General features: G+C 41.1%; 1 protein-coding gene across 2 annotated transcripts in view; it reads right to left on the bottom strand.

Annotated features, from left to right (window-relative positions):
* The window catches only part of RSRC1 (arginine and serine rich coiled-coil 1), a 344,188-nt gene that overhangs the window by 202,793 nt on the left and 115,464 nt on the right, over positions 1-25,931 (bottom strand). For both annotated transcript variants that reach the window (XM_034781218.1, XM_034781219.1), the window contains exon 5: positions 10,828-10,864. In XM_034781218.1, coding sequence (XP_034637109.1) covers positions 10,828-10,864 — 37 coding nt within the window. The remainder of the gene's footprint in view (positions 1-10,827; positions 10,865-25,931) is intronic.

Raw genomic sequence — 25,931 nt, 5'->3', positions numbered from 1 at the left:
TGGGAGAGAAGCTCCTAGAACATGCCCCTTATGCCTAAAGGCTACTTTGTCTGGGGGATGACAAGAAGAGACCTAAAGACTCTTTTTCCTCAACAAAATACATTCCTATACTGAAGCTAGGATAGGAAGAAAGTCCCAGAGACTGCCTATCCCAAGTATGACTCCTGAAGCTGGCTTTCTTGAGAGACAGCAGAAAGAAAGAAGAAGAGTTTATTTCACTAACAGATAAGATGGGGAAAAAGAAAGCAAGTCCCCAAACATCAATATATGGTAAAAATCAATGGAAAAACTCCCACTGATTTAAATTGACTTTGGATCAGTGCCAATAACAGCAACTAAGCTCGATAAGAACTATACCTACATTTTAACACTAATATTCATCACTTCATAATGAAAATAAAAACTTTGCATTTTCTAAATCTTAACATTAACTCTTGGAGGAAAGAAAAGGGTTTTTTTCTGAAAAAAAATGAAGCAAATTTTTAAAAAAATTCAGTTTAGGTGATTTTAAAAGGACTGTATGGAATTTTAGTGAAGCATTTAATACTTTTATGTCCCTGTATTTTGAAAAATGAGTCAAATTATACTTCCACAATTACTCGGTAAATAATCTCAAGCATATTCTTGTGCAGAGGCTTCTTTGAAGACAAAATAAAGATCCCCAGCCCACATACACACACATTCAAAATTAGCATTTTTCAAAAACTAGGAAAAAGTCCTCAAAATTGAAGCTGACAAAAAAAACATGTCCAGTCTTCAGATTTGGACGTGTGAATATTTTAATCCATAATAATGATTTACATACATGGTAGTGTGGCATGATGTTAAGTGTTTTATCACATGAGTTTAGGATGGCTACATTAGGGAGTATGTTATGAAGACCATCCCTAAAATGATTATTCATATGCCACATATGAGAGAAAAATTACTTTAGAAACCTTTCACATTTTTAAAATATTTTTATATAAGTAAAATTTTATTTCCCCTATATCTAAAACTGAATTTTAGGGTTTATACACAATTTTAGACTCTATTTTTAATCAAGGACAGTTTTTTTCCCCTTTTACTGCTACTTTCCTCAGACTAGCAATCCCAGTGTGAGGGTATTTTTTGTCTAGACATAACAGTACTGCCCTCAGTTGCATGCACACACCAACCTCTGACTTTAATGGGAGCTATGCAAACAGATTCAAGGTCAGAATTTAGTCCATTAACTATTATGTAGCATGTGTCTACATAAATACTCATGTGTGACACAATCTATATAGTAGAAATTAACTGGAATATTTTCAGAATTAAAAGACACAAGAATTACTGTTTTGAGTAAACTGTAATTTAAGACAACTTTATAAAGGGATCACACCTGAGCATTGTCTGAATCTGTTCAACCTTCTTACAAACCAAAATAAAAAAAAAGTCGTCTTCTGTTAATTAAAAAAAAAAAAAGGTAACATCATAATCCTGTTAGGAAGATGTTAACAGTGCACGTATTTTTATGCCAACCTCTCCAACAAGAATCACTCCTATAACATACCTGTTATGTTGTAACAAAAAAAAAATCTTAAGAACTAATAAGTGAATAAAGCAAGTTGAAGACTTTAGTATTTACTGTATCAAATAGCAAACTAAACTTTTTAAATAACTTATGTAAGCAAACTACCTGGTATGTAAAAATTCATAAGCTGTATGCAGAATAAGTGAGAGTCATGAATGATAGGGATTTACAAGGAAATAAATACCTCAGATGGTTTTTGTGACATCATAAACCACAAGAGCAAAGTTTAAATGGGTTATGATATCATCAGAACCACACAGCGCCCAATTTTCTTCATCAGTTTGGCCATTTTTTGGTTACCTAGAAATATTTCTAAAAATGCATAGATTCATGCTCATTTCCCACCTCAACTTGACTTTTTATGCTACTGTTTCCTTCCCCATAAAAGCACATTGCTTCAAATGCTCCTTCATACCACCCCAAAATATCCTGATCTTGCTCAAGCTTTCCTGATGTCTCCTATTTTGCTGTTTTAAACTTGTGTCCCTGATCAAATATTCTCATACTTTTCATTCTCATGTCTAGAGATTTTTGTCAAGTTCTAGTTGCCTCTCACCGGTATTCACATAGCATAAACCTGAAATAGCACTTTAAGCTTTTATTTTACATATGTATAAAGCACTTTGCATCCTGAAGAGACTTTACAAAATTTACGTGAAATACAGTGCTACACAGGGGTCTACCACTGAAATCCAGCTGAATTTAGGGTATAATATTAATAGATTCATAGATATGAAGGCCAGAAGACCACTGTGATCATCCAATTTGACTCCACTATAGCACATGCCACAGCACTTCCCCAAAATTATTTAGAAAGCATCCAATCTTGATTTAAAAATTGTCAGTGATGGAGAATCCAACACAACCTTTGGTTACTTGTTTCATTGGTTAGTTACTCTCACCATTAAAAATGTACACCTTATATCTAGTCTGAATTTGTCTAGTTTCAACTTCCAGCCGTAGTATTGTATTATACTTCTCTGCTACGTTGAAGAGCTCTTTTTAAATATTTGTTCCCCGTGTGGATATTTATAGACCGTAATCTAATCATCCCTTGACCTTCTCTTTGTTAAAATAAATAAATTGAGATCCTTGACCCTGTCACTTATAAGGTATGTTTTCTAATCCTTTAATCATTCTCATGGTTCTTCTCTGAATCCTCTCCAATTTATCAACATCCTTCTTGAATTGTGGGCACAGAACTGGATACAGTATTCCAGCAGCAACTGCAGCCGTGCCAAATACAGAGGTAAAATAACCTCTACTTCTACTGGAGATTCTCCTGTTTATGCATCCCAGGATCACATTAGCTCTTGTTGGCTACAGCATCACACTGGGAATCCATGTTCAATTAAATATCCACCATGACCCCCCAATCTTTTTCAGAGTCACTGCGGATAGAGTCCCCCATCCTGTAAGAATGGCTACACCATTTGCTCCTAAATGGATACCTTTACATTTAGCTGTATTAAAATGCATATTGCTTGCTTGGGCCCAGTTTATCAAGCAATCCAGATCAGTGACCCTATCCTCTTCATTATTTACCTCTACCCCCAATTTTTGTGTCATCTGAAAATTCTAACAGTGATGATTTTTTGTTTTCTTCCAGATCATTGATAAAAATGGTAAATAGCACAGGGCCAAAAACCAATCCCTGCAGAATCTCACTGGAAAAGCACTTGTTGATGATTCCCTGTTTACAATTACATTTTGAGATCGGTCAGTCAGCCAGCTTTTAATTCAGCCATGTGTGCCATGTTAATTTTATTTCATTCAAATTTCCCAATTGAAATATTGTGCTGTACCAAGTCAAATGACTTACAAAAAAATTACATCAACACTATTACCCTTACCAAACTTGCAATCTAATAAAAAAATATCAAGTTAGTTTAACAGGATCTGTTTTCCATAAACCCATATTGATTTTCACTAATTACATTATCCTCCTTTAATTTTTTATTAATCAAGTCCCATATCAGCCGCTCTATTATCTTGCCAAGGATCAATGTCAAACTAACGGGATGACTCTGGTAATCATAGGCCTGTTTACCCTTTTTAAAAAGTGGCAAAACATTGGCTTTCTTTCAGTCTTCTGGAGCTTCCCCAGTGCCCCAAGACTTATTGAAAATGAACATTAATGGTTCGGTGAGTCTCTCCGACAGCTCTTTTAAAACTCTTAATGCAAGTTATCTGGACCTGCTGATTTTAAAATGTTTAACTTTAGTACCTGCTATTCAGCATCCTCCTGAGACACTAGTGGAATGGAAAGAGTGGTATCATCACCATATGATCAAACTACATAAGCTGTTTTTCTCCCTGAGTACAGAATAGAAATATACAGTGGACACCTCTGCCTTTTTTGGATTATTATTGATAATTCTACCAGTCGATTGTCAGGATTCTTTTTGTTCCTAACACACTTAAGAAACTCCTCCTTATTGTCCTTAACTCTGCTAGCCAAAGATTTTGCCTCGTATCCCCCCTTTGCTTCCCTTAACAATTTTCTACAATTTCTAACTTCTGATTTATATTCATTTCTATTAACTTCCCTCTTCTTCCATCTGTTATATATTTTTACAGCTGCCTTCATTTCCCCTCTAAACCAGGTTAGTTTTTAGCCAGTCTGGCCTTCTTCCTCAATTGTGGCTTTCTGGGCCTCTAGTAAGGTGTTCTTAAATTATTTCCAATTATCATTCACATTTTTCTAATTAAATTCTTCCTCCCAGCTCATTTGACATATAATTGTTTTTAGCTTTGTGAAGTTGGGCACCATTAAATGCACCAGGTATATATATTATTGATCTGGACTTCATTCTGCGTCCACATTATAAATGTGATCAAGTCATGATTAAGGCTCCATGTTTGTTACAGAGGTCATGGAAGTCACAGATTCCGTGACCTCCATGATTTCTGCAGTGGCCCGTGCGGCTGGCCCAGGAGCTGCCTGAGCAGCTCCTGGGCCAGTCATAATGGCTGCTGCTGGGGCAGTCTCAGGTCCCCCACCCCATCCTCCCAGCAGCAGGAGTTTGGGTGTGGGGGCTCAGGGCTGAGGATTGGGTGCCGGGCAGTGCTTACCTGGGGGGAGCTCCCCGGAAGGGTGATAGAAACTCCCCTCCCTCAGCTCCTAGCTCCACATGCTGCCTCCGCCCACATGCACAGGCACCGCCCCCATAGCTCCCATTGGCTGCAGTTCCCAGCCAATAGAAGCTGCAGAACTAGGGCTTGGGGTGGAACGAAGGCAGCATGTGGAGCTAGAAGCTGGAGGTCTTTGCTTCCAAGGAGCCGGATAGAGAACGTTGCCCCAGCCCTGGCTCCTGTCAATCCCTGCCCTAGCCCGCCCCAATCAAGCACCCGTGGCACCCCCAGGGCGTGCCTCCCGGGCCACCCCCCAAGTCAGGGATATATAGTAAAAGTCATAGGCTGTGAATTTTTGTTTTGTTTACTGCTCATGACCTGTCCATGACTTTTACTAAAAATATCTATGACTAAAACGTAGCCTTAGTCATGATCATTTGTACCTGAAATACCATTAACTTTTAGTTCTATGATCAGCTCTGCTTTATCTGCTGGGACACGGTCTAAAGAATTCCTCCAAGTTGGCTGTAATACTTTGAGTTAAGAAATTGTCATTTATAATGTTTAGAAATCAACATAACTCTATAGCAGTTTATAATATGAAGTGAAGAATATCTTATTTACAGAGCTAGTCTGAAAATGTGGTTCCCTCCTCCCATCCCCACAGAAAATTTTGACTTTTTGATTCAAATTATTCAGCAAAAACTGAAAATGTCTATCCAGAAATACCATCACAGAGCTTCAGGGTCAGTTTGGCTGTCTGACATCCCAATTCTCCTCTAAAGTCTGAGTTTCCAGGCCAGACTACATCTCCCACGATACACCATGTTTCTACCCTTTTTCTGAGACTGCAGCAAGATGCATCTTGAGAGATGTAGTCTGGCCAGGGAACCCAGTCCACAGAAGAGAATGAGATAAATGAAGCACCCAAACTACAACTCCTATGAACCATAGCAGCAGCAGCAGCATTTCCAGATAAATTTTTTTCAGGTTTTGTGTACTCCGTTTTTTTTCCCCCCCCAATAAAAGTTCTTTTGTGGAGAACAGACATTTCCCACAAAAGATTTTAATCAAAAACCCTATTTTCTATAAAAAACAGCTGCAGCAGAAACTTTCAAACAGCCCTGCTCTTATTCAACTGAGGGAGAATTCAAGCTAGCAGAATATAATTGGCTAGTATGGAAATTAGTCAGGGTGCCAGGGTTAACATCACTATTCAGGTGAAGAGTGGCAACTGATTGTTAGTTAACACAAGTAGTTAACATCTCCATTTTACAGATCATTAAAAAGCCAGCAACTCATTTAATCATGGTGACCTACTCATTTACTCATCATTCTAGGATATTGGTTCCATAATCACCAAGAGTCTGAGCGAAAGCTAATTCAATCAATGGAAAGTCTACCATTGAATTCAGTGGACTTTGGATCAGGCCACAAGAGAAGAAGAGTGTCATTGAATAGTTAACAGCAAAGATGTTCTTTAGAGAGGTCTCTTTGGTAGACCAAGTTTATATAAAGCAAGGAAATCCAGAGTTAAGAGGCTAATCTTCCTGTGTACAGTTATCCTATTGTGTCCAGGTATTGCTGTGAATATGATTCATAACATGATGGGGGCAATACAGACGCTACCCGGGTTACGCAAACCCGACTTATGGAAATCTGGACTTACGGAACAGAACACTTGCGTAAGTCGGGGAGCTTCTGTACTGGACATCTGCATGCCTCTAATTAGCTGAAAAATACTAGACTAGACTAAAGCCCAAGTATTTTCATATATTCAATAAATTTAGGTAATTAAAATACATTACTCGAATACATTACATGACTATTATATTTTTGTAAATCCGATGAAACCTAATCCACTTGATTGTATCAGATATCTAGAGAAACTGCATTTTTTTCAGATAGATTAATACTTCCTACAGATACAAGTACAGCATATGTTGATCTCAGAGCCTATACCTCCTATACTGCCATCCAATGAGACATGCCAATAATGATGTGTTTTAGGACCCATGTGTTTTTTGACACCATCATAAACTTTCAGGAAGAAGAAATTAGGCTGTCACTTGAGCAGCTTCCCAATCTGTAAATTTCTCTTCAATTTAAGGACTATACAGACTGTATAGTAAATTTGAAATGAAAATAAAACTTTTAAAGCAGGCTCCTGGATTCCCTCCCATGAAGGAAATACAAGACGGTGACCAGCTTCATGAATCACATAGTGAGTCTCACACTTTCAGAGTCAATAATAGCATTGAGTTACAAAAAAGGGTAAGTTAAGGGCAAAACATCACTGAGCAAAAAACTGAAGTTCAAGCCATATGCTTGAATACTAGGATTTTTTTTTTAATCAAAACCATAACAATTAAACAGTTTTAATCTGGAAACTACAATTCAGTGGTAGAACAGCTCTATCTTAGTTGTAATGTAACCTAACAGCTATTTGACTATAAATGTAAATAGTGAACAATTGTTTTACTTGCATAGGCCATGCACAAATCCATATGGCCAGCCTGGGAAGAGTTTATCATCATCCCTGTTGCTAGTTATTGATTAATATACAACAACATGGCTAGCAGGCAATAACTGTATTCATGCAAGCTACTGATGGGCTAAACAAGCTATTAATGACAAGGTGCACGTCAACACTTAAAACAGTCAGACTGTGTTGCTTGACCACAAGAACAAGCAGGATCATCACTCTGAAATGTTATACAATATGAAAGGCACAAATGGGATCTCTCTGTTGAAAAAAAAAAAGAAACACTCATATGGCTCCATGTTTCTTTTTTAGCATAACTATTAGAAAACAAGACCACTGAGAATTGCAAACATCATTTACTCTCTTTCTACTCTGAGGTTTCTACAACTTATTTAATTCTGTAACTTGAAGAACTATCCAAAAATAATTTATAAAGTTACAATTACAATGTTTTAAATAAGTGTACTGTGAATCTCTAATTCCCTTAATGAAAAAGGTATGTGTATAGATTTTCCCATTAATTTTTTTTTCATACGGTTAAGCAAAATTCTTCAGACCTTAGACGTGATTCAGCCCTTTATGGGCACAGGAGCGTGCAACCTGATCACACTCCTGACCCTGTAGTGGGAGGCACACTAGAGGGCAATTCCCACTAGGGTGCAGGCAATATTTCAGTCAAACTGTCTAAGGAGTTCACTCGGAGGGGCAGCCTTAATTGCACCTCAAAACGTCATACCACAGAAATAACCAACTGATGTATGCATGTGAAGTCTAAAATATTAATTATCTTCAATTCATGACAACAGCTACTCTTTTTAAATTAGAAAATATTTTCAAATGATGACCTACAATATGTTTCACAGGTTTCTGGAAAAGATATTCTACTTTACATAATTCAGTCAGTTGCACAGATAGAGGTTAGATACCAAGGTGGTAGGCATCACAGAAATACTTGGAAGTATCTAGATAGATTGCAACCATATGAATAAGGTGGTGAAAAGCATATGGCTGAAAGGAATGTGCATTTAAAGGAAGAGTGAAGATTACACCACAACTAACATGGGTGCCATTTCATTTTTAAAAGTCAAGGGATAAAACAGTCTATCTAATCAATGCAAAGTATTTTCTTCTCTTTTTAATATCAGGTGTTTTTTTTTTTAAAATATGGGCAGTGATTCCCTTAGAGGTATTTGGAAATAGCCTTTTTTAAAAAAAAAGAAAAAAACCAGGGTGAGTTTGCTATAATCAAATGATTAATTTTTCTTGCAAATATGCCTACAATCTGTTGGAGGTAAAGTAAATAGGCTTGCATGAAGTTGTCTGACTATAAATTTAGGATGTAAAACCCTTTCTAGTATGAATCCTGCTTTCAATACATAACACAAATCTCTATATATCTTGCAAAATCAGTTTCTGTGTTTGCACATGTATGTACAACAGCTGTTTTTCCAAAATTATTAAAAAAAGATTTCCTAATGAAGTATGGAGGCTTTTGTCAAAGGGGGAGGGATAGCTCAGTGGTTTGAGCATTGGCCTGCTAAACCCAGGGTTGTGAGTTCAATCCTTGAGGGGGCCACCTAGGGATCTGGGGAAAAATCAGTACTTGGCCCTGCTAGTGAAGGGAGGGGGCTGGACTCCATGACCTTTCAAGGTCCCTTCCAGCTCTAGGAGATAAATACAAATAAATAAATTAATCTATTTACAAGTCCTTTATAGAAGCACAAGAGAATAAATGTATCTGATGAAGACAAGCTTTTATTAAAAGATATGATGTGTACTTATAGCAACAATCTTTTGGTGCTGAGAACTTCCAGAGATTATCTTTCCAGTGAATTTACCGCATAATACTAGAGCACTAGTTCTCAACCAGTGGTACACATACCCCTGGGGATACACAGAGGTCTTCCGGGGAGTACATCAACTCAGCTAGATATTTGTGAAGTTTTACAACAGGCTCCATAGAAAGCACTAGAGAAGTCAGCACAAACAAAAATTTCATGCAGACAATGACTTGTTTATACAGCTCTATATACTATACACTGAAATGTAAGTACACATTTATATTCCAATTGATTTATTTTATAATTATATAGTAAAAATGAGAAAAAAAGCCATTTTTCAGTAATGGTGTGTTATGACACTTTTGTATTTTTATGTCTGATTTTGTAAGCAAGTAGTTTTCAAGTGAGGTGAAACTTGGGGGTACACAAGACAAATCAAACTCCTGAAAGGGGCACAGTAGTCTGGAAAGGTTGAGAACCACTGTACTAGACTACAGTGCTTGTGCCAGTGAACCAGACTCCTCTTTTTTCAGAGGCTCCTAGAAAACCATTCAGCCTCTCCTTACTTAACCTGATGGTTTGAGGCGACATTATAAATCATACTTGCATTTTCAACTATCATACTATTCCCAATTTAGAAAAAAGTACCAGCCATGGTCATCTGTCAGGACAACAGCATCTTTATAATGCATTAGAAGCAGTCTCCGAGCCCATTAGATTACAGCAACCTGACAACACTAGAGGAATGAAACATTTTAAAAATTTATTTAAGAGGTTCAACTAGCATGCAAGATCCATTTCTCAACTACTGTAATATTCGGACATAACCAACTAGTTCAAGTACGTGCAGATTCAGAATACAAGTAGGGATGGAGTTCTTGTCATCCCACCAAAAGAAAAGAGATAGTTGACAACTGTGCCATACATGGTCCATGTCCTCTCTCTCTCCTGGAAATATACAGGAAGAGCGTGGTCCACAAGCTTCTACAAAACTCATACTTTCCTAAATGGTTATCCACATTCGAGAATGTGAAAATACATGGGGAAACGATGAGCAACTGCTAAAAATTACTTGTATTCAGCAGTGATAATTATATCCTTTTATGGTTCATGGCAGAGTACAACAATATAAATCGTTTTCTGTATACCTAAATGAAGACTTAAATCTCAAAAGTTCTCACACTGATTTAGAGAAGAGAGTGTACTATTGAACATTTAGATGTAACCATCACCCACACAATGACTTAAAATGATCCATTTACATGAAATGCTTAGTGTTCTGATGATCACGGACATTAATATACTAATCTTGATGAATTTTGCACTTGTAATAATACTGGATTTTCAGTTTTGATCAACTGATTAGTTTTTAACGCTATGTATGTCCTGCTTTCACTTGTGGTTTGAATATGTTTACTTAAACCAAAAAATATTTTGCATATCAATTATTTTATATTGTACTACTGAATGGAATTTAAATCAATACATTATTCATAAGGCAAAGACAATAGAAAAAACAAAGCTGTGTACTTCTTTCAAAGACTTCAGATTACTAAAACATACCATATTTATGCATGCAATATTTGCTTTTTTAAAAAAAAAAACACAAGTTTGTTGTTTTTAAATCAGGATATGCCAAAAATCCAACACCAAACAATTTTTGTTTATAATTAAGGCAATCATCAATCCAAGGATTGTAGTCCATTTTATTTCATCTCTACATCAAAAAAAGTAATTTAAAAAAATTAAAATTCCCTTGAAACCATAAGATAAATGAAAATGTAAGTGCCTTCACATAATAACAGTAAGCTGACCCTCTGGGAAATGGTTGACTTTCTCAATTCAAGGTATTCAAAGCTCATTCAAAAGTGTTCATTTGGAATGCAGATATCAAAGATGATGCAAATGTTCAAGAGAAAATTAGAACTTACCAGATGTTCTAATCCAGCTTTGATGTTTCCAGAGTCCCTGTAACACAAGAACAGAAGTTGTAAATAGTTGCTAAACCCCCGTCTATAACGATTTATGTTTAACCCAAAAAATGTCAAAAGAAAGTCATGTAAATTCTTGACTATCTTTCTAATGTTCTTAACTTTTACATCTTGACTATTAAAAACACAAGGGAAAAAACAGTCTCATTGAAGCCAAGATTATTTACCTACTTAAACACCAAACTTTTACTTTCCTTACAATTGTTATAACCCAGAACCTATTAATCCAGGGGGTCGCGAGGTTATTATGTGCGGGTCATGAGCCACCCAACTCTGAATGCAGCGCCGCTGCCAGCAGCAGCACAGAAGTAAGGGTGTCAATGGAGAGCCTAGTCTGCTGTGAAAAGTGATATTGGCCAAGTTTCTTCAGACCCCAATATTAAACAGTAACTATTTTTTTTAAAACTTTTCTGCTTATAACAATAATTCAATAAAAATGTGTTTTAGTCTTAATTGAAAAGCAGTGAGAAAAGGTAAATTAATTTTAAACAATAGGGTTGTGAATTTAGCATTTAAAATAATGTTAAATATAAGAAACGTGTTTTAATTTATAAGGAGGGTCGCACTCAGAGGTTTGCTGTGTGAAAGGGGTCGTCAATACAAAAAGTTTGAGAACCACTGTACTAATCCAAAAAAATGTTTTAAACATAAAGCACCACTACTTCATAGAAAAATTAAAAAAAACAAAAACCAAATTTAGTACTATCACATCAAAAATCTATGTGCACTGCCTGTCTGAGCTCCCTCTACCAGAACTTTGTTATCAAATGTTCTGAGCATTCATAAACACGGGAGATAATGAATTAATCGTACGTTAATTAACTAGATGATGTTAGGGATGCTAGAACTTTACATATTTCTATTCACATCAGTTGCAAAACTCTAATGCACAGATAGAAAAAATAAGGAAAAACAAACAAAACCACAAAAATTGGAAGGTTATAAAGAAGGACCAATGAGAACCTGAAGACACTAAGGCAAGGAAAATGTAGACTGAAAACTTAATCTTTAATGCACACTGCTGAGCACAGATACAGTGCAAGTTTGCCAAGCTGGACAAGGATGAACAATTTGCCCAGCTGAGTGAAGTGAACAGGATAAGATGTCTTCTCTCTGGCACTTCCAAAAAAACAAAAAAAACTCAGTGATGACAGCCAGTTTCTGCTTTCATAGATTCAACATTAAATCTGTTTCTAAACTTAACTATCCCTTTCTGTTGATGTCGCAATCATGTCAAACAGAAAAAAATGACATTCCAAGCAATTAATTCCTGGGTCATATAACAGTGTTTACCTATGTGTAGAATATTCTTTTTCAACAATTACGCAGACGTATAAAACCAGAAATGGCAAGAAACAAAAAAAACCCTCATTCCTCTGAAATGGTAAACATCAGCCCTTTCTATTTTGCTAACTAGCAAAATATAAAAAAAAGGTTTAAAGAGTTACAAATACAAAAATATTGAAGGAAATGTGATTTTAAATACATCCAACCTAATGTTACTTTTGAATACTCCAGTAATTATGCAATCTCCTTTTATTTAAGACATTTTTACATTATCTAGTTACTAGCATTGACATTACATTAGTCTCACACAAAAATCACAAATTTTAATATACAAAGCTAATTTTGAATTCCTTTTTGTAGATTATTTGATGTTAATAATGTTAGGCTCTTCTATATGAAACTAAAGTATTACTTTATAATTTTGACAAAGCTTCCAGTAAATATACTAAGGATACTTATTCTCTTCAAATTCATCTTAAATGAAGTCACAGGAAAAGTTGGACTTCTCTTATACTATTTTTTTTATAACCAAAACTTCCTATACAAGATCATATATTATTTAGATAAAAATGAAGTCCTGTATATTTTTTCCTCTGGTGCTAAAGATCCTAATGAACTTAATTTACTGAGAAGCAGGATCCAAGACACTGATGGAGGAAGCTTCCAGCTAACAGTATAAAATCTGTCCTCTTTAGTGGTCTGTCTCCTGTGCTGTCCCTGTCATGACTTCATCAATATTTGTGCAACTCCGTTTGCCCTGTGCTGAAAGCAGACTTAATTCAATTATAGGTCTCAAAACTGATAAAATGGTCCTGAAGTGGAAAATGGGAAGAGATTATTGGCAAATGAATAAAGATTTGTATCGACCTAACACACAAGAGTACAGCAGGGTTTTGGGGGGGGGTGTATTTTTTTCAAATCGTTCTGTCTTAAGTCTTCTGGGAACAGTGAGTTTCCCTTCCCCTCATGCAGCACATCGATTTCTGAATTAGACTGCAATATTAAATAATTAATATACTTGCCATGATTGATGTTTTGCATTAGTTGAATATTAGGTTATCAATCAAAATCCACTTGGTTTAATGTAATAATATTGAAAAAGTGTCACTGGCTGTTCATCCAATTTGTAGTTGAGGCAGCACAGATAGTAATATTGGTGTAACACAAGGCTCTAAAGCAGGAAATGCAGTGGCTGAACATACATAAGGCAAACATTATGAAACTAACTAGGACAAGGCTGAGGTTGTCCTAAATAAACCGTGTGGCACCTGTCAGTTTCAATGTAAGCATCTTACCAGCCAGAGGACACCATGGCTCAATCATACAATGACACCTAGTAAAAATGTAGCTAAGACAAAATTATCTTTGTTGTTCAAAAATGTATTCCTTTAGGTAATAAGATGACACTACTACAATTAATGTTGTACTCTAAATATTGTATTATAAAAAATCTGGAACTGTTGCTACACCATAGTCACAATACATTTTAAAATGACTACCAAAACATTAACTCACCTAAGATTTTAATAGAATACATTATCCTTTTTAACACTGTAAATGGCGACAAGAGCTGTTTTATGCACAGCTTCAGATTCAGAGTTTAAAAGGAGCTGTGCAAGAACAGATAGCTAATATTAATTTCATATTCACAAATAATATTTAGCTTTCCAGAAATTTCATTCATTTTTTCCGCACTACACTGCCCCCACAATATACACATTTGCCTTTCAAACTATTAGTCTACAAAGCACATTTGTTTTCATGTTTGTTGGGTACAGTACTTATTTGTAATTTTACTTCTCTTGCCCTTCACATCAGCTCTGGAGTTGTGATTTTCCTCTATTATGAATTTCAACTGTAAAGAACTATTTTAAAAAGCATTCATTAAAGACAGTAAGCACACCACTCAAACTAGACCAAAAGTTAAGTTAGATGAGGAAAAAATTAAAGCTGAACTAAATTTGAATCATGACCATGAGGGATCTGTAACAACAAGCCAGGAATTCAATGAGGCAAGTGAAGCCATCTTTGGATTACTTGAAACCACAAAGTAGGTACCTAATTGAGCTCATGTTAACTTATTATTGAAAGTTTATCGAACAAAGAAACAGGTTATATCAGTTGATATTTGTTGAAAACACTGATTTACACCTACACATATACTGACATACTGTATATACTCGATCATAAGCCGGTTCGTTTATAAGCCGACCCCCCCCCCAAGATGGATTTTTTATGGCCTGTTCATAAGATGACCCTATAATTCAGGGGTCAGCAAACTTTGGCTCTGGGGCCATCAGGATAAGCCACTGGCAGGCCGAGATGGTTTGTTTACCTCGAGCATCCGCAGGCACGGAGGTAAACCCAAGTAAACAAAGTGTCCTGGCGCACCAGCTGCTTACCCTGATGGTCCGGGACAGCAACTGGTGGGGAAATTTGGGGGGGAGGGGGAGGAGAGAAGCTGGAGGTCAGGGAGTAACCCCTGTGACCACCCCCCACATGACCCCACCCCTAGCCCAGGACCCCCACACTCTCCCCATCCCATCCCAGGGCCAGGGGAGAATGGCTGGAGCTGCTCCGGCAGGCTGGGCAGCATGGCCGCAGCCTGCTTCAGCGGGCCAGACTGGGCGGTGCGGCCGTAGCATGTTCCAGTGGGCTGGACCAGCCGGCACGGCCGCAGCGTGCTCCAGCGGGCCGGGCAGCGTGGCCGCAGCCTGCCAGCCCCAGAGCTGCAGCTGCTTCAGAGGATGGGGGGAGAGCAGTGTGGCCAGAAGCAGAGAGACTCTGGCCCTGCCTCTTCCCTTCTGGCTCTGCTGCCTCTCCTTGCTCCCTCTGTTGGGGGGAGGGGCTGTATCCCACCTCTCCCTCTCTATACTCGTTCATAAGCCGACCCCCTTCTCTGGTGCTTTCCTTTTTTACTAAAAAAAATTCGGCTTATGAATGAGTATATATGGTACATAAATACACACATATGTATAAAGCCAAACAGTTAATCAAGGTTACTGACAAAAAAAAAAATTAAAAGTAGTCATGCTCTCAAGTAACTAATGATTTCACAAATAATAATTTACCTGCATTAATACATTCAATTTAATAGCAATTTCACAATCAGGAAATATAAAACTATTGCTGTTTTGCACACTACAGTTAAACAAAACACTTCATCTACTTATAGGTAGTCCATTTTCTTCATTGTTATTTGCAGTGGCCATAAAGCCAATGCCCCCCTGCTGTGCAGTGTTTAGAAAGAAGCTGCATAATTCAACTACAGAAGGGACAAAAGCTAGACCTGGTGTGGGGGAGGGACTGGGAGGGGAGATGAGGGGAGATGGAGACTGGGAGCTGAGTGATGGAGACAGGAAACAAAGGAGAGGGTAATGTGTGGGGCAAGAACTGAGATCAGATGAAGAGGAAGGGAGGGAGGGGAGGGAAACAGACTTGTTGGTGGGGAGAAATAGTGGGGAAAGAGGTGGGGCACAAGGGAGACAAATCTGAGGAGGTGCAGGGGAAGAATTGACTGGCTAGCCAAAGAGGCCAGGACAAAGAGTAGAGGGAGAGGGGAGCTTAGATTGGATGAGGACCCTGGTGAGGGAGACTAGACTCGATGAGGAGCCAGTGAGGTGTGGGGGTGGCTAGAGGCCAGGATTGTGGGGAGAGAAATTAAACAAGGAGCAGGAAGGAGAGGAATTGGAACTGGCTGAGCAAGATTAAGGAGTAACTTGACTACTATCTGTAAAGTACCTACACACGGAACAAATATTTGATAATGGGTTCTTCAGTCTAGCAGAGAAAGGCATAACTCCACTCCATCCAATGGCTGGAAGTTGAAGCTAGACAAATTCAGACAGGAAAAAAGGCATACATTTTTAACAGTGACTCTAATTAACCATTGGAGCAATTTACCAAGGGTTGTGGTCGATTCTCTATCACTGGCTATTCTTAGCCTGGAAATTTTGCTAAAAGAAAAGCTCTAGGAATTATTTTGGTGAAGTTTTATGGGCTGTGTTATAAAAGAGGTCAGAGCAGATGATCACAATAGTCCCTTGTGGCCTTGGGATCAATGAATCTAAGATGCCTGGGGAAAAGGGGCTGGGGGTTATGAGAGAACTATGACTGGCTGGGCAAAGAGCCTATCCTTGGAAAAGGTTTACCCTTTCCCCCGAACAAGAGGTGCGGCATGCTGAATGCTTACTATCCCCCAACACAGAAGGGATCATATTTCAGTAGTGCTGTGCATTTATAATATTTCAAGTATTTTGGGATCCCTGCAATGAAAGGTATTGTATAAAAGGGTATATTTTATGACCTCACCCATATTTAACAACTTGGGTATGAAGCAGATTTCTGGCCAATACAGTATAAAAAAACCTTCTTCCCAGAGAAATCTCTAAAAGTAAAGGATCATAACTAAAAACTGACTAGAGCATGTACTAGTATCCTGGGCCCAGGAGATCATGTTCACTGGGGCCACAGTCCCTCCCATTTAATTTCAACTACACAGATGTTAGATGTTTTCAGGGCCCCCTTCAACTCAGGGCTGCAGTACCCCTTTTCCCCCCGCTCTCATCAGCCCTGCCTGTACCTTAATTAGGCATGAAGTTATTTTATTTGGTAAGAAGAAAAGTCTAGAATAAAGGTTTCGATATTATTTCTCCTTAGCAAAGGGTAGTTTGGTTATGCCAGAATGGAAAAAGACATTTCTTCAGCCCCCAGTTCAGATATAGTAAAGCATCTACTTCTGTGTCATTCCCTTGCATAGCCGTTAAAATCACATTTCTTTTTCCCCTTCTCTGCTCTGAATGAAGAGCCCAGTATCAGTTACCATGCAGTGTCCTATTTGGTGTCATATTATTTAATTCTGCAAAGCACTTGGAAATGTTTGTATTCCAGATGCTACTGAGAAACCTAATAAAAACACCCACCCAATGGACTGCTTTACTTCTGGCCATTGTAATGAGTGGGTGCGCGTACTGCAATGCAGTTAATACTGAGGTAGTGTCACAGGGGCTGTGTTTTCACTGACCACTAAGTCAGATGATGATGGTTAGTCTGTGATTGTTAGCACATGTTTATGTTATATTTTTAAATAAACAGTATAAAAAACAAGAGGGGAAACAAATAGAAATATGTATTAAGTCTGAGTTTAATGTATGCTGCTGTTCAAGTCAATATTAGCAAATGTCTTGCATATCATTCATTATCAAGACAGACACACAGCAGTCTAGTCCTAGTGTCTCAATTACATGCTGAAATCATTATTGACTAATTCTTGAAACTTTGATTATGTCCTTGGTGACTAAATTTCTCTGCAATAGCTTTGTGGCTAGAATACCAGGTAGCATACAATTAACCAAAGCCAAGGCTATAATGTCACTTGCAGTAAAATTTCAAATAACTACAATAGTATTTGCTATTACTGCATCACCAAATTTGACATAGCTAGGATGAGTGTGTAGTCATCAAAACCAGGCATTAAATTGCAGAACCAGTAACCAGATTTCGACATAACAGACTATTAACATACTCCTCACCACTGAAACATTATTGTAAGAAGCCCTGAAATCTTTGGTCCTCATTAGCACTTCATTACTGTCGTTAAAGACACACATACACACACACAATTACATTTGATGTGGACATGGAAACTATGAGACATGAATATCATAATACAATTAAATGCAAAAGCCACAACTTTATTTAAAAGTGGTTTTCAAACTGTGGGTCGTGACCCAGTACTGGGTCGCAGAATGTAAGGCACTAGGTTATGGCGGCTCTGGTCAGCACCACTGACCGGGCCATTAAAAGTCCCATCGGCAGTGCTGCCTGGCTAAGGCAAGCTAGTCCCTACCTGTTCTGATACCGCATTGTGCCCGGGAAGCAGCCAATAGCAGGTCCAGCTCCTAGGCGGGGGGGAAAGAGGGAAGGGGCAGTGGCACGGGGCTCTGCACACTGCCCCTGCCCCGAGCACTGGCTCCGCACTCCCATTGACCGGTTCCCAGCCAATGGGAGCTGGGAGGCAGTGCCTGTGGGCAAGAGCCACAAGAAGGATTATTATGCCCCAAAACAATAGAAGAAATAGATACCTCTGCAGGGAAATTTGTCAGGAAGGTACACACTCCAAAATACATATACAGATATAGAATCTGGAATTGAACTCAGATTGGGAAAAAATATTTGAACAAGAAGTATTTATTTATAGTATCTAACATTAATGCATTTTATCACTTCAATACAGCTGCCCTGATCTGTGTCCTAAATAACTGTGAACAATGTAGGATGACCAGATAGCAAGTGTAAAAAATGGGGAGGGGGGGGGGGGGGGGGGGGGGGTAATAGGTCCCTATACAAGAAAAAGTCCCCAAAATATGGACTGTCCCTATAAAATCGGGACATCTGGTCACCCTAGAACAATGTTCAAGACAAAAAATTTTGTTAAAGGCCTTGTCCCACACAACATGGTAGCTGATGACATTCTCAGCAGGTTAGGTGGGGCAAAGGGCTGGCAAGGCATCAATATCAGTAATGAACTTAAACTCATTACCCCAGACTACTCGGACTTGACATAAGTGTTAAAGGAACCAGAAGGATTTTCCCGTCCTGCTGCTACAGGGCTAGACAAAGAGAAGGTTAGATTGCCAGCTATCCTTACAGTAACATCAAAAGGATTTTGAACAACTAGCTTCCCAGCTCCTAAATCATCCCTAAAGAAAGGAGAATGGGAACAGCAGACCCCGCGATTAGCTCCATGAAGACCTCAAGAATTAGACTAGGGGTTCTCAAACTGGGGGTCGGGAGGTTATTACTTGGAGGGGTCGCGAGCTGTCAGCCTCCACCTCAAACCCTGCTTTGCCTCCAGCATTTATAATGGTGTTAAATATATAAAAAAGTGTTTTTAATTTATAAGGTGGGTTGCACTCAGAGGCCTGCTATGTGAAAGGGGCCACCAGTAAAAATGTTCGAGAACCAATGAATTAGAGTTAAAGTTAAGTGTCTGTATGTAAAACGTGAAAACAATTTGCCCCACTAGCCCACTCCCACCAAGTTTGCATCATATTGCAATGAATGAGTTTAGCAGTGTCAGCAGAGTGCTGGCTGGAAAAGCAGGAGCCTCCAGTACTTTAGCTAAAGGCAGGAAGAGACTTAAACCACAATGCATGGGCTAGCCAGACAGGGAGACAAAAGAGCCCCCCCTAAGATTACATCTACACTGTACACATTTTGCAACAGCATGTATGGATGTGTAGCCACCCACCACAATGAAAATAGGCTGTGTTCACAGGGCAGTGTGTAGATACACATCAATGAAACGCTCTGGCAGAGCCTTTCCCCATTGGAGTCTTACTGCAGAGAGGAAAGGCTCTGGCAGCTCCACACTGCTGGAGACTCCCTGCTTCAGGGAAAGACTCCTACAGCAGGGACCCGCAAGCCAGCAGGTCCTAGAGTGGGAAAGGGTTGGGGAGCAGGGAGCTGCTACAGTCTTATCCCAGTGCTAGAGCCCTTCCATTCAGAAAAGGAAGGCTCAAACAGCGGGTAGGCAGCAGGAAACTACTCTGCTAAAAATATCAGTGCAAATGGCAAGGCACCGATGGGGTAATCAGAGAACCAAGTAGGGTACATACCCACATAGTTCAGGAGTGTCTTTATTCTACTCACCTAAGCAGTGCCTCACTATCTACACCACTATTTATACCCGTGCTAGAGGAGCATGTAGTGTATGTACTCTACACACCACCAAAAGGAGTGTGCAATACCAATGTACCTTAAATTAGGCTGGATTACAGTTCCAACTTTTGATCATGCAGTGCATCTCTCCTCAGTGTACTCCTGAGGGAATTCTGCGCCAATTAAAAATTCTGCACACACACAAAAATAAAAATTCTGTGAGCAATATTTCAAAATTCTGCATATTTTATTTGTCAATAATGTGGAGGTTCCAGCATGATAGTGGAGAGCACAGGCCACTGGCCGCACAGAGGGGGGAAGATCACCTTGCGGCCTCTCTCCCCCTGTCCCGGGACATGGACTCGGCAGTGAGGCTACAGCCAGTCCTGATACAGTGCAAGGGCCGGGCCTGCCTCAGAAACCCTAACCTGCCCCTCCATGCCACATGCACCAAGATAGCAAGCGAGAGGGACAGAGTCTCACACAGACGCCAGCCCCGGCCCCTGATCCAGGTGTGGGACAGGCAGGCTCAGCCCAGCAGGATCCAAGTGTAGAGAGGCTTAGTGTGGGGGGGATGCAGGTGTGGGGCAATCTGAGTGCAGGCACCTTTGGAGGAAGTGGGGTCCAGATATGGGAAAGATCTGGATGCACAGGGACTCGGAGGGTTCTGGATGCAGGGGAATGGGACTCTGTAGAGGGGCCAGGTGAAGGTGGTTGGGGGGGGGGGGGCTAGGTGTGGAGAGATGGAATTCAGCAGGGGAGATCTGAGTGCTGGGGGAGGGTGCAGCCGGCTGGGGCTTGCGGGGGTGGGGGCCAGGTATGTGTGGGGGCTCATCAGGGTGAGGGTTCACGTGCAAGGAGCTCGTCAGGGATTGATCCGGGTGCAGGGTTCCTGATACTGGAGGCGTGAGTTTCACTGGGGCGAGGGGGTCTGGGTATTGGCGGGGGAGAGGTTGGATGCAGCGGGGGTTCTGGATGCAGAGGCTCGGCTGGGGTCCGGATGCAGGGAGGCTGGCTCTGGATGCAGAGAGAGGGGTTCAGCAGAGGTCCGGATGCAGGGGGGCATGTGACCGTTCTTGCGGCTTCCCTTTGCTTCTCTGTCAGAAAGTCATTTTTCTGTGAGGAAGCAAAGAAATCTGCAGGGGAAATGAACTCTGCGTGCATGCAGTGGCACAGAATTCCCCCACAAGTATCAGTAACGTGGTGTCAGCACAACTCCTGTGCTATCATTACACCTTATGTCATTGATAATGTTGACATTGATGAGTAATGTTGTAAATATACATAATCAAAAGAATAACTTTGTGAAGCTTAAATAACTTTTATACAAAACATGCCATGTTTAATAAACATTTTACCAATCTACTCATAGCAAAGAATCACACACATTTCATACCTCAGATTGCTCTAAGTTTTTAAAAAGGAAACTGAAAAAAACAAACAGACTATAGAAAATTTTAAGTCAAATGTCACTTTTAAATATCATAACTAACCTTACAGTATGTTTCATCACCACAAACTACAACAGGAAATTCAAGCAATGCCTAAATCACAATAAACACTTGCAATTGATCTTATAACTCAAGACATTAGCACAGGGTATAACCATTCAAGAATAAAATAAACTAAAAATTTGATGGTGCTAAAATTGGTGTATGTCAATGAGTTTGATAAGAGAAGAGAGGTAAACAATTTGCCTTACTCATGAATTTTTCCCCACTATCTTAAGATAGAAAATGGTGCGTACAGTCAAGATGTTTTCAGATGTTCACAAAGAGAGACAACCAAAGCTCAGCCCTGGCCAATACACTCATACTCAAGATCTTGGACATCTGAAATAAATACAGAACTTAACTATGGGGCTCCAGAAGAACAGAATACTGTTCCCCAATGTGAGTGCTTTAAACAAGGTCAAGAGAAGACTCATGGTTCTTTATGGGAAAAGTTTTTCTTAAACAGAAAATAATGAGTATATGTCACTGTATTCCAGCCAAAGAAGGATCCAAAAGAATTACAAATACTACTTTTCTGAAACCTCAAAGCAGATTAGGAAATACTGTAAACTATCAAATAAGAAGTGACTTTTTCAGGTCGACTGCACCGCACCTTTAAGTGGAGTGGGAGGCATTTGTCTGGCTGGCCGAATGAACGAATGAAGGGAACAGTGCTTTAGATAGCTGGGGTGCGGGGTGAGGGAGAGAGGGAAAACTGCTGCAAAAGGAAAGGAGAGGTCAGTGCGGTCACTGACTGATACTATGGGTATGTCTACACTACGGGATTAATCCGAATTTATATAATTCGGATTTGAAAAACAGGTTGTATAAAGTCGAAATGAATGCGGCCACACTAAGCACATTAATTCGGTGGTGTGCGTCCAAGTACTGGGGCTAGCGTCGATTTCTGCACCGTTGCACTGTGGGTAGCAATCCCATAGCTATCCCATAGTTCCCGCAGTCTCCCGCGCCCATTGGGATTGTGGGTTAAGATCCCAGTGCCTGATGGGACAAAAAACATCGTCGCAGGTGGTTCTGGGTACAGCCTCACCTCCTCCCTCCCTGCATGAAAGCAACGGACGGCAGACAACCATTTTCGCGCCTTTTTTCCTGGGTGGGTGAACACTGCAGACTCCATACCACGGCAAGCATGGAGCCCGCTGAGCTCAAGACAGCAGTCATGAATATTGTAAACACCTCGCGCGTTCTCGTGGAGTTTATGCTCAGCCAGGACCAGAAAAATGAGGCGAGGAGGCAGCGGCGGCGGCAGCGCAGCGACAAGCATGATGAGGACATGGACACGGACACGGATACAGAATTCTGTGAAACCACGGGCCCCGGTGCTTTGGAGATCATGTTGTTAATGGGGCAGATTCTATCCATGGAACGCCGATTCTGGGCAAGGGAAACAAGCACAGACTGGTGGGACCGCATAGTGTTGCAGGTCTGGGACGATTCCCAGTGGCTGCGGAACTTTCGCATGCGTAAGGGCACTTTCATGGAACTTTGTGACTTGCTGTCCCCTGCCCTGAAACGCCAGAATACCAAGATGAGAGCAGCCCTCACAGTTGAGAAGCGCGTGGCGATAGCCCTGTGGAAGCTTGCAACGCCAGACAGCTACCGGTCAGTCGGGAATCAATTTGGAGTGGACAAATCTACTGTGGGGGCTGCTGTGATGCAAGTAGCCAAAGCAATCACTCAGGTGCTGCTACGAAAGTTAGTGACTCTGGGAAATGTGCAGGCTATAGTGGATGGTTTTGCTGCAATGGGATTCCCTAACTGTGGTGGGGCAATAGACGGAACCCATATCCCTATCTTGGCACCGGAGCACCAAGCCACCGAGTACATAAACCGCAAGGGGTACTTTTCAATGGTGCTGCAAGCACTTGTGGATCACAAGGGACGTTTCACCAATATCAACGCGGGCTGGGCGGGAAGGGTTCATGACGCTCGCGTCTTCAGGAACACTACTCTGTTTAAAGGGCTGCAGCAAGGGACTTACTTTCCGGACCAGAAAATAACCGTTGGGGATGTTGAAATGCCAATAGTTATTCTTGGGGACCCAGCCTACCCCTTAATGCCATGGCTTATGAAGCCATACACAGGCAGCCTGGACAGGAGTCAGGAGCTGTTTAACTACAGGCTAAGCAAGTGCAGAATGGTGGTAGAATGTGCATTTGGCCGTTTAAAAGGTCGCTGGAGATCATTATTGACTCGCTCTGACCTCAGCCAAAGAAATCTCCCCATTGTTATTTCTGCTTGCTGTGTGCTCCACAATCTCTGTGAAAGTAAGGGGGGAGACCTTTATGGCGGGGTGGGAGGCTGAGGCAAATCGCCTGGCTGCTGATTACGCGCAGCCAGACACCAGGGCGATTAGAAGAGCACACCAGGAAGCGCTGTGCATCAGAGAAGCTTTAAAAACCAGTTTCATGGCTGGCCAGGCTACAGTGTGAAATATCTGTTTGTTTCTCCTTCATGAAAACCCGCCCCCTTTATTGACTGATTTTCTGTAAGGAACCCACCCTGCCCCTTCCCCCAGCTTTCTTTCAAACCAAATAAAGTCACTATCATTTAAAAATCATTTATTCTTTATTAATAGATTAGAAAAAGAGGGAGGGAACCCGGGTGGTATTTGGGAGGAGGATTGCTGGGAAGGAAAAAGCCACAAAGAAAAGGTTAAAAAAATGACAGCCTTTTGCTTGGGCTGTCTACTGGGGTGGAATGGGAAGGTGTACGGAGCCTCCCCCCCCCGCGTTCTTACACGTCTGGGTGAGGAGGATATGGAACATGGGGAAGGGGGAGGGGGGTACAGGGGCTGAAGCGGCAGTCTGTTTTCCAGCAGCCGTTCCTGAACCTCCACCAGATGCCGGAGCATGTCTGTTTGCTCACGCAGCAGCCCCAGCGTTGCATCCTTCATCCTCTGGTCTTCCTGCCGCCACCTCTCATCTCGAGCGTCCCTCCTGTCCTCACGTTGGTCCCTCCTGTCCTCACGTTGGTCCCTCCTGTCCTCACGTTCACTGACTTCTTTCCTATACTTTGAAACTGTTTCCTTCCACTCATTCAGATGAGCTCTGTCACTGCGGCTGGATTCCATAATTTCAGAAAACATCTCGTCTCGCGTTCTCTTCTTACGACGCCTTATCTGTGATAACCTTCGGGATGGAGGAGGGAGGCTTGAGGAATTTGCAGCTGCTGTAGGGAGGGGAAAAAAGAGAGAATTGTTTAAAAAGCTACATTTTGCAGAACAATGCTTATACTCTTTCACGGTGACCAACACTATTCACATTACATAGCACATGTGATTTCTGTGCAAGGTCGCATTTTTGCTGCTAGAGATCACAGGTCTGGGCAACAGAATTCGGCTTGCATGCGGCCATGGTAAGCCATTGTCTTACAGCTTCTGCGCCCTCCTTTCCCACATACCAAGCATAGCTTGTAGAGTGCTGCGGTTTTTCTGTTAACATTCAGCAGCACCAGAAAACAAACTAACCACACCCCCCTCTCGCCATGAATTCTCTGGGATGATCGCTGTACCCCTCCCCCCCACCGCGTGGCTGGTATCAGGGAAGATCCCTGCAGAAACCAAACTAACCCCCCCCCCGCCACCGCCCCCCTCCCGCCATGAATTCTCTGGGATGATCACGGTACCCCTCCCCCCACCGCGTGGCTGGTAACAGGGAAGATCCCTGCTAGCCAAACGCGAAAAACTCAGGGCCAATTTCCCATCTGCGCTTGGCTAACTGCAGGGAAGGATTTATTTTCCGCCACAGGCAAACAGCCCAGTAGGAACGGCCACCTCTGTCCCCTTAATTAAGTTCCCGTATTTCAACCAGGTTACCAGGAGTGATATCACTCTCCTGAGGATTATACAACAAGATAAAGAACGGATGTTGCTTGAATGCCAGCAAACACCGGGACCATACGCTGCCAGGCTTTGTCAGGCAATGATACCAGATTACTTGCTGCAAGCATGGCGTGGTCAAGTGTCCTACCATGGAGGAGGGAATAAGGATGCACTGCCCAGAAACCTTCTGGCAAGGCTTTCGGAGTACCTCCAGGAGAGCTTCATGGAGATGTCCCTGGAGGATTTCCGCTCCATCCCCAGACACGTTAACAGACTTTTCCAGTAGCTACAGACTTTTCCAGTAGCTGAACTGACCGCGAATGCAAAGTCAGGCAAAGTAATCATTAAAAACCGTTTGCTTTTAAAACAAGTTTTATATTTTAAAAGGTAAACTCACCTGAGGTCCCTTCCATGGGGTCAGAGTCTTGGGTACTGGCTTGGGAGGCTTGGGAGGGTACTTCAGTCAGGGTGATAAAAAGATCCTGGCTGTTGGGGAGAATGGAGTGCTGTGTGCTCTCTGCAAGCTCATCCTCATCCTCCTCCTCCTCCTCCTCTCCCCCATCGGCAGAATCCTCAGGCGTCGCTGATGAGACTATCCCCGACCCAGAATCCACGATCACAGGTGGGGTAGTGGTGGCAGCCCCCCCTAGAATTGCATGCAGCTCGGCGTAGAAGTGGCATGTCCGTGGCTCTGACCCGGAGCGACCGTTTGCCTCCTTTGTTTTTTGATAGGCTTGTCTGAGCTCCTTGACTTTCAC

The sequence above is a fragment of the Trachemys scripta genome, chromosome 9, assembly GCF_013100865.1.
Source record: "Trachemys scripta elegans isolate TJP31775 chromosome 9, CAS_Tse_1.0, whole genome shotgun sequence".
NCBI lineage: Eukaryota > Metazoa > Chordata > Testudines > Emydidae > Trachemys > Trachemys scripta.
Note: the sequence above shows the minus strand (reverse complement) of the source record. Positions and strands in the feature narration are given on the sequence as shown.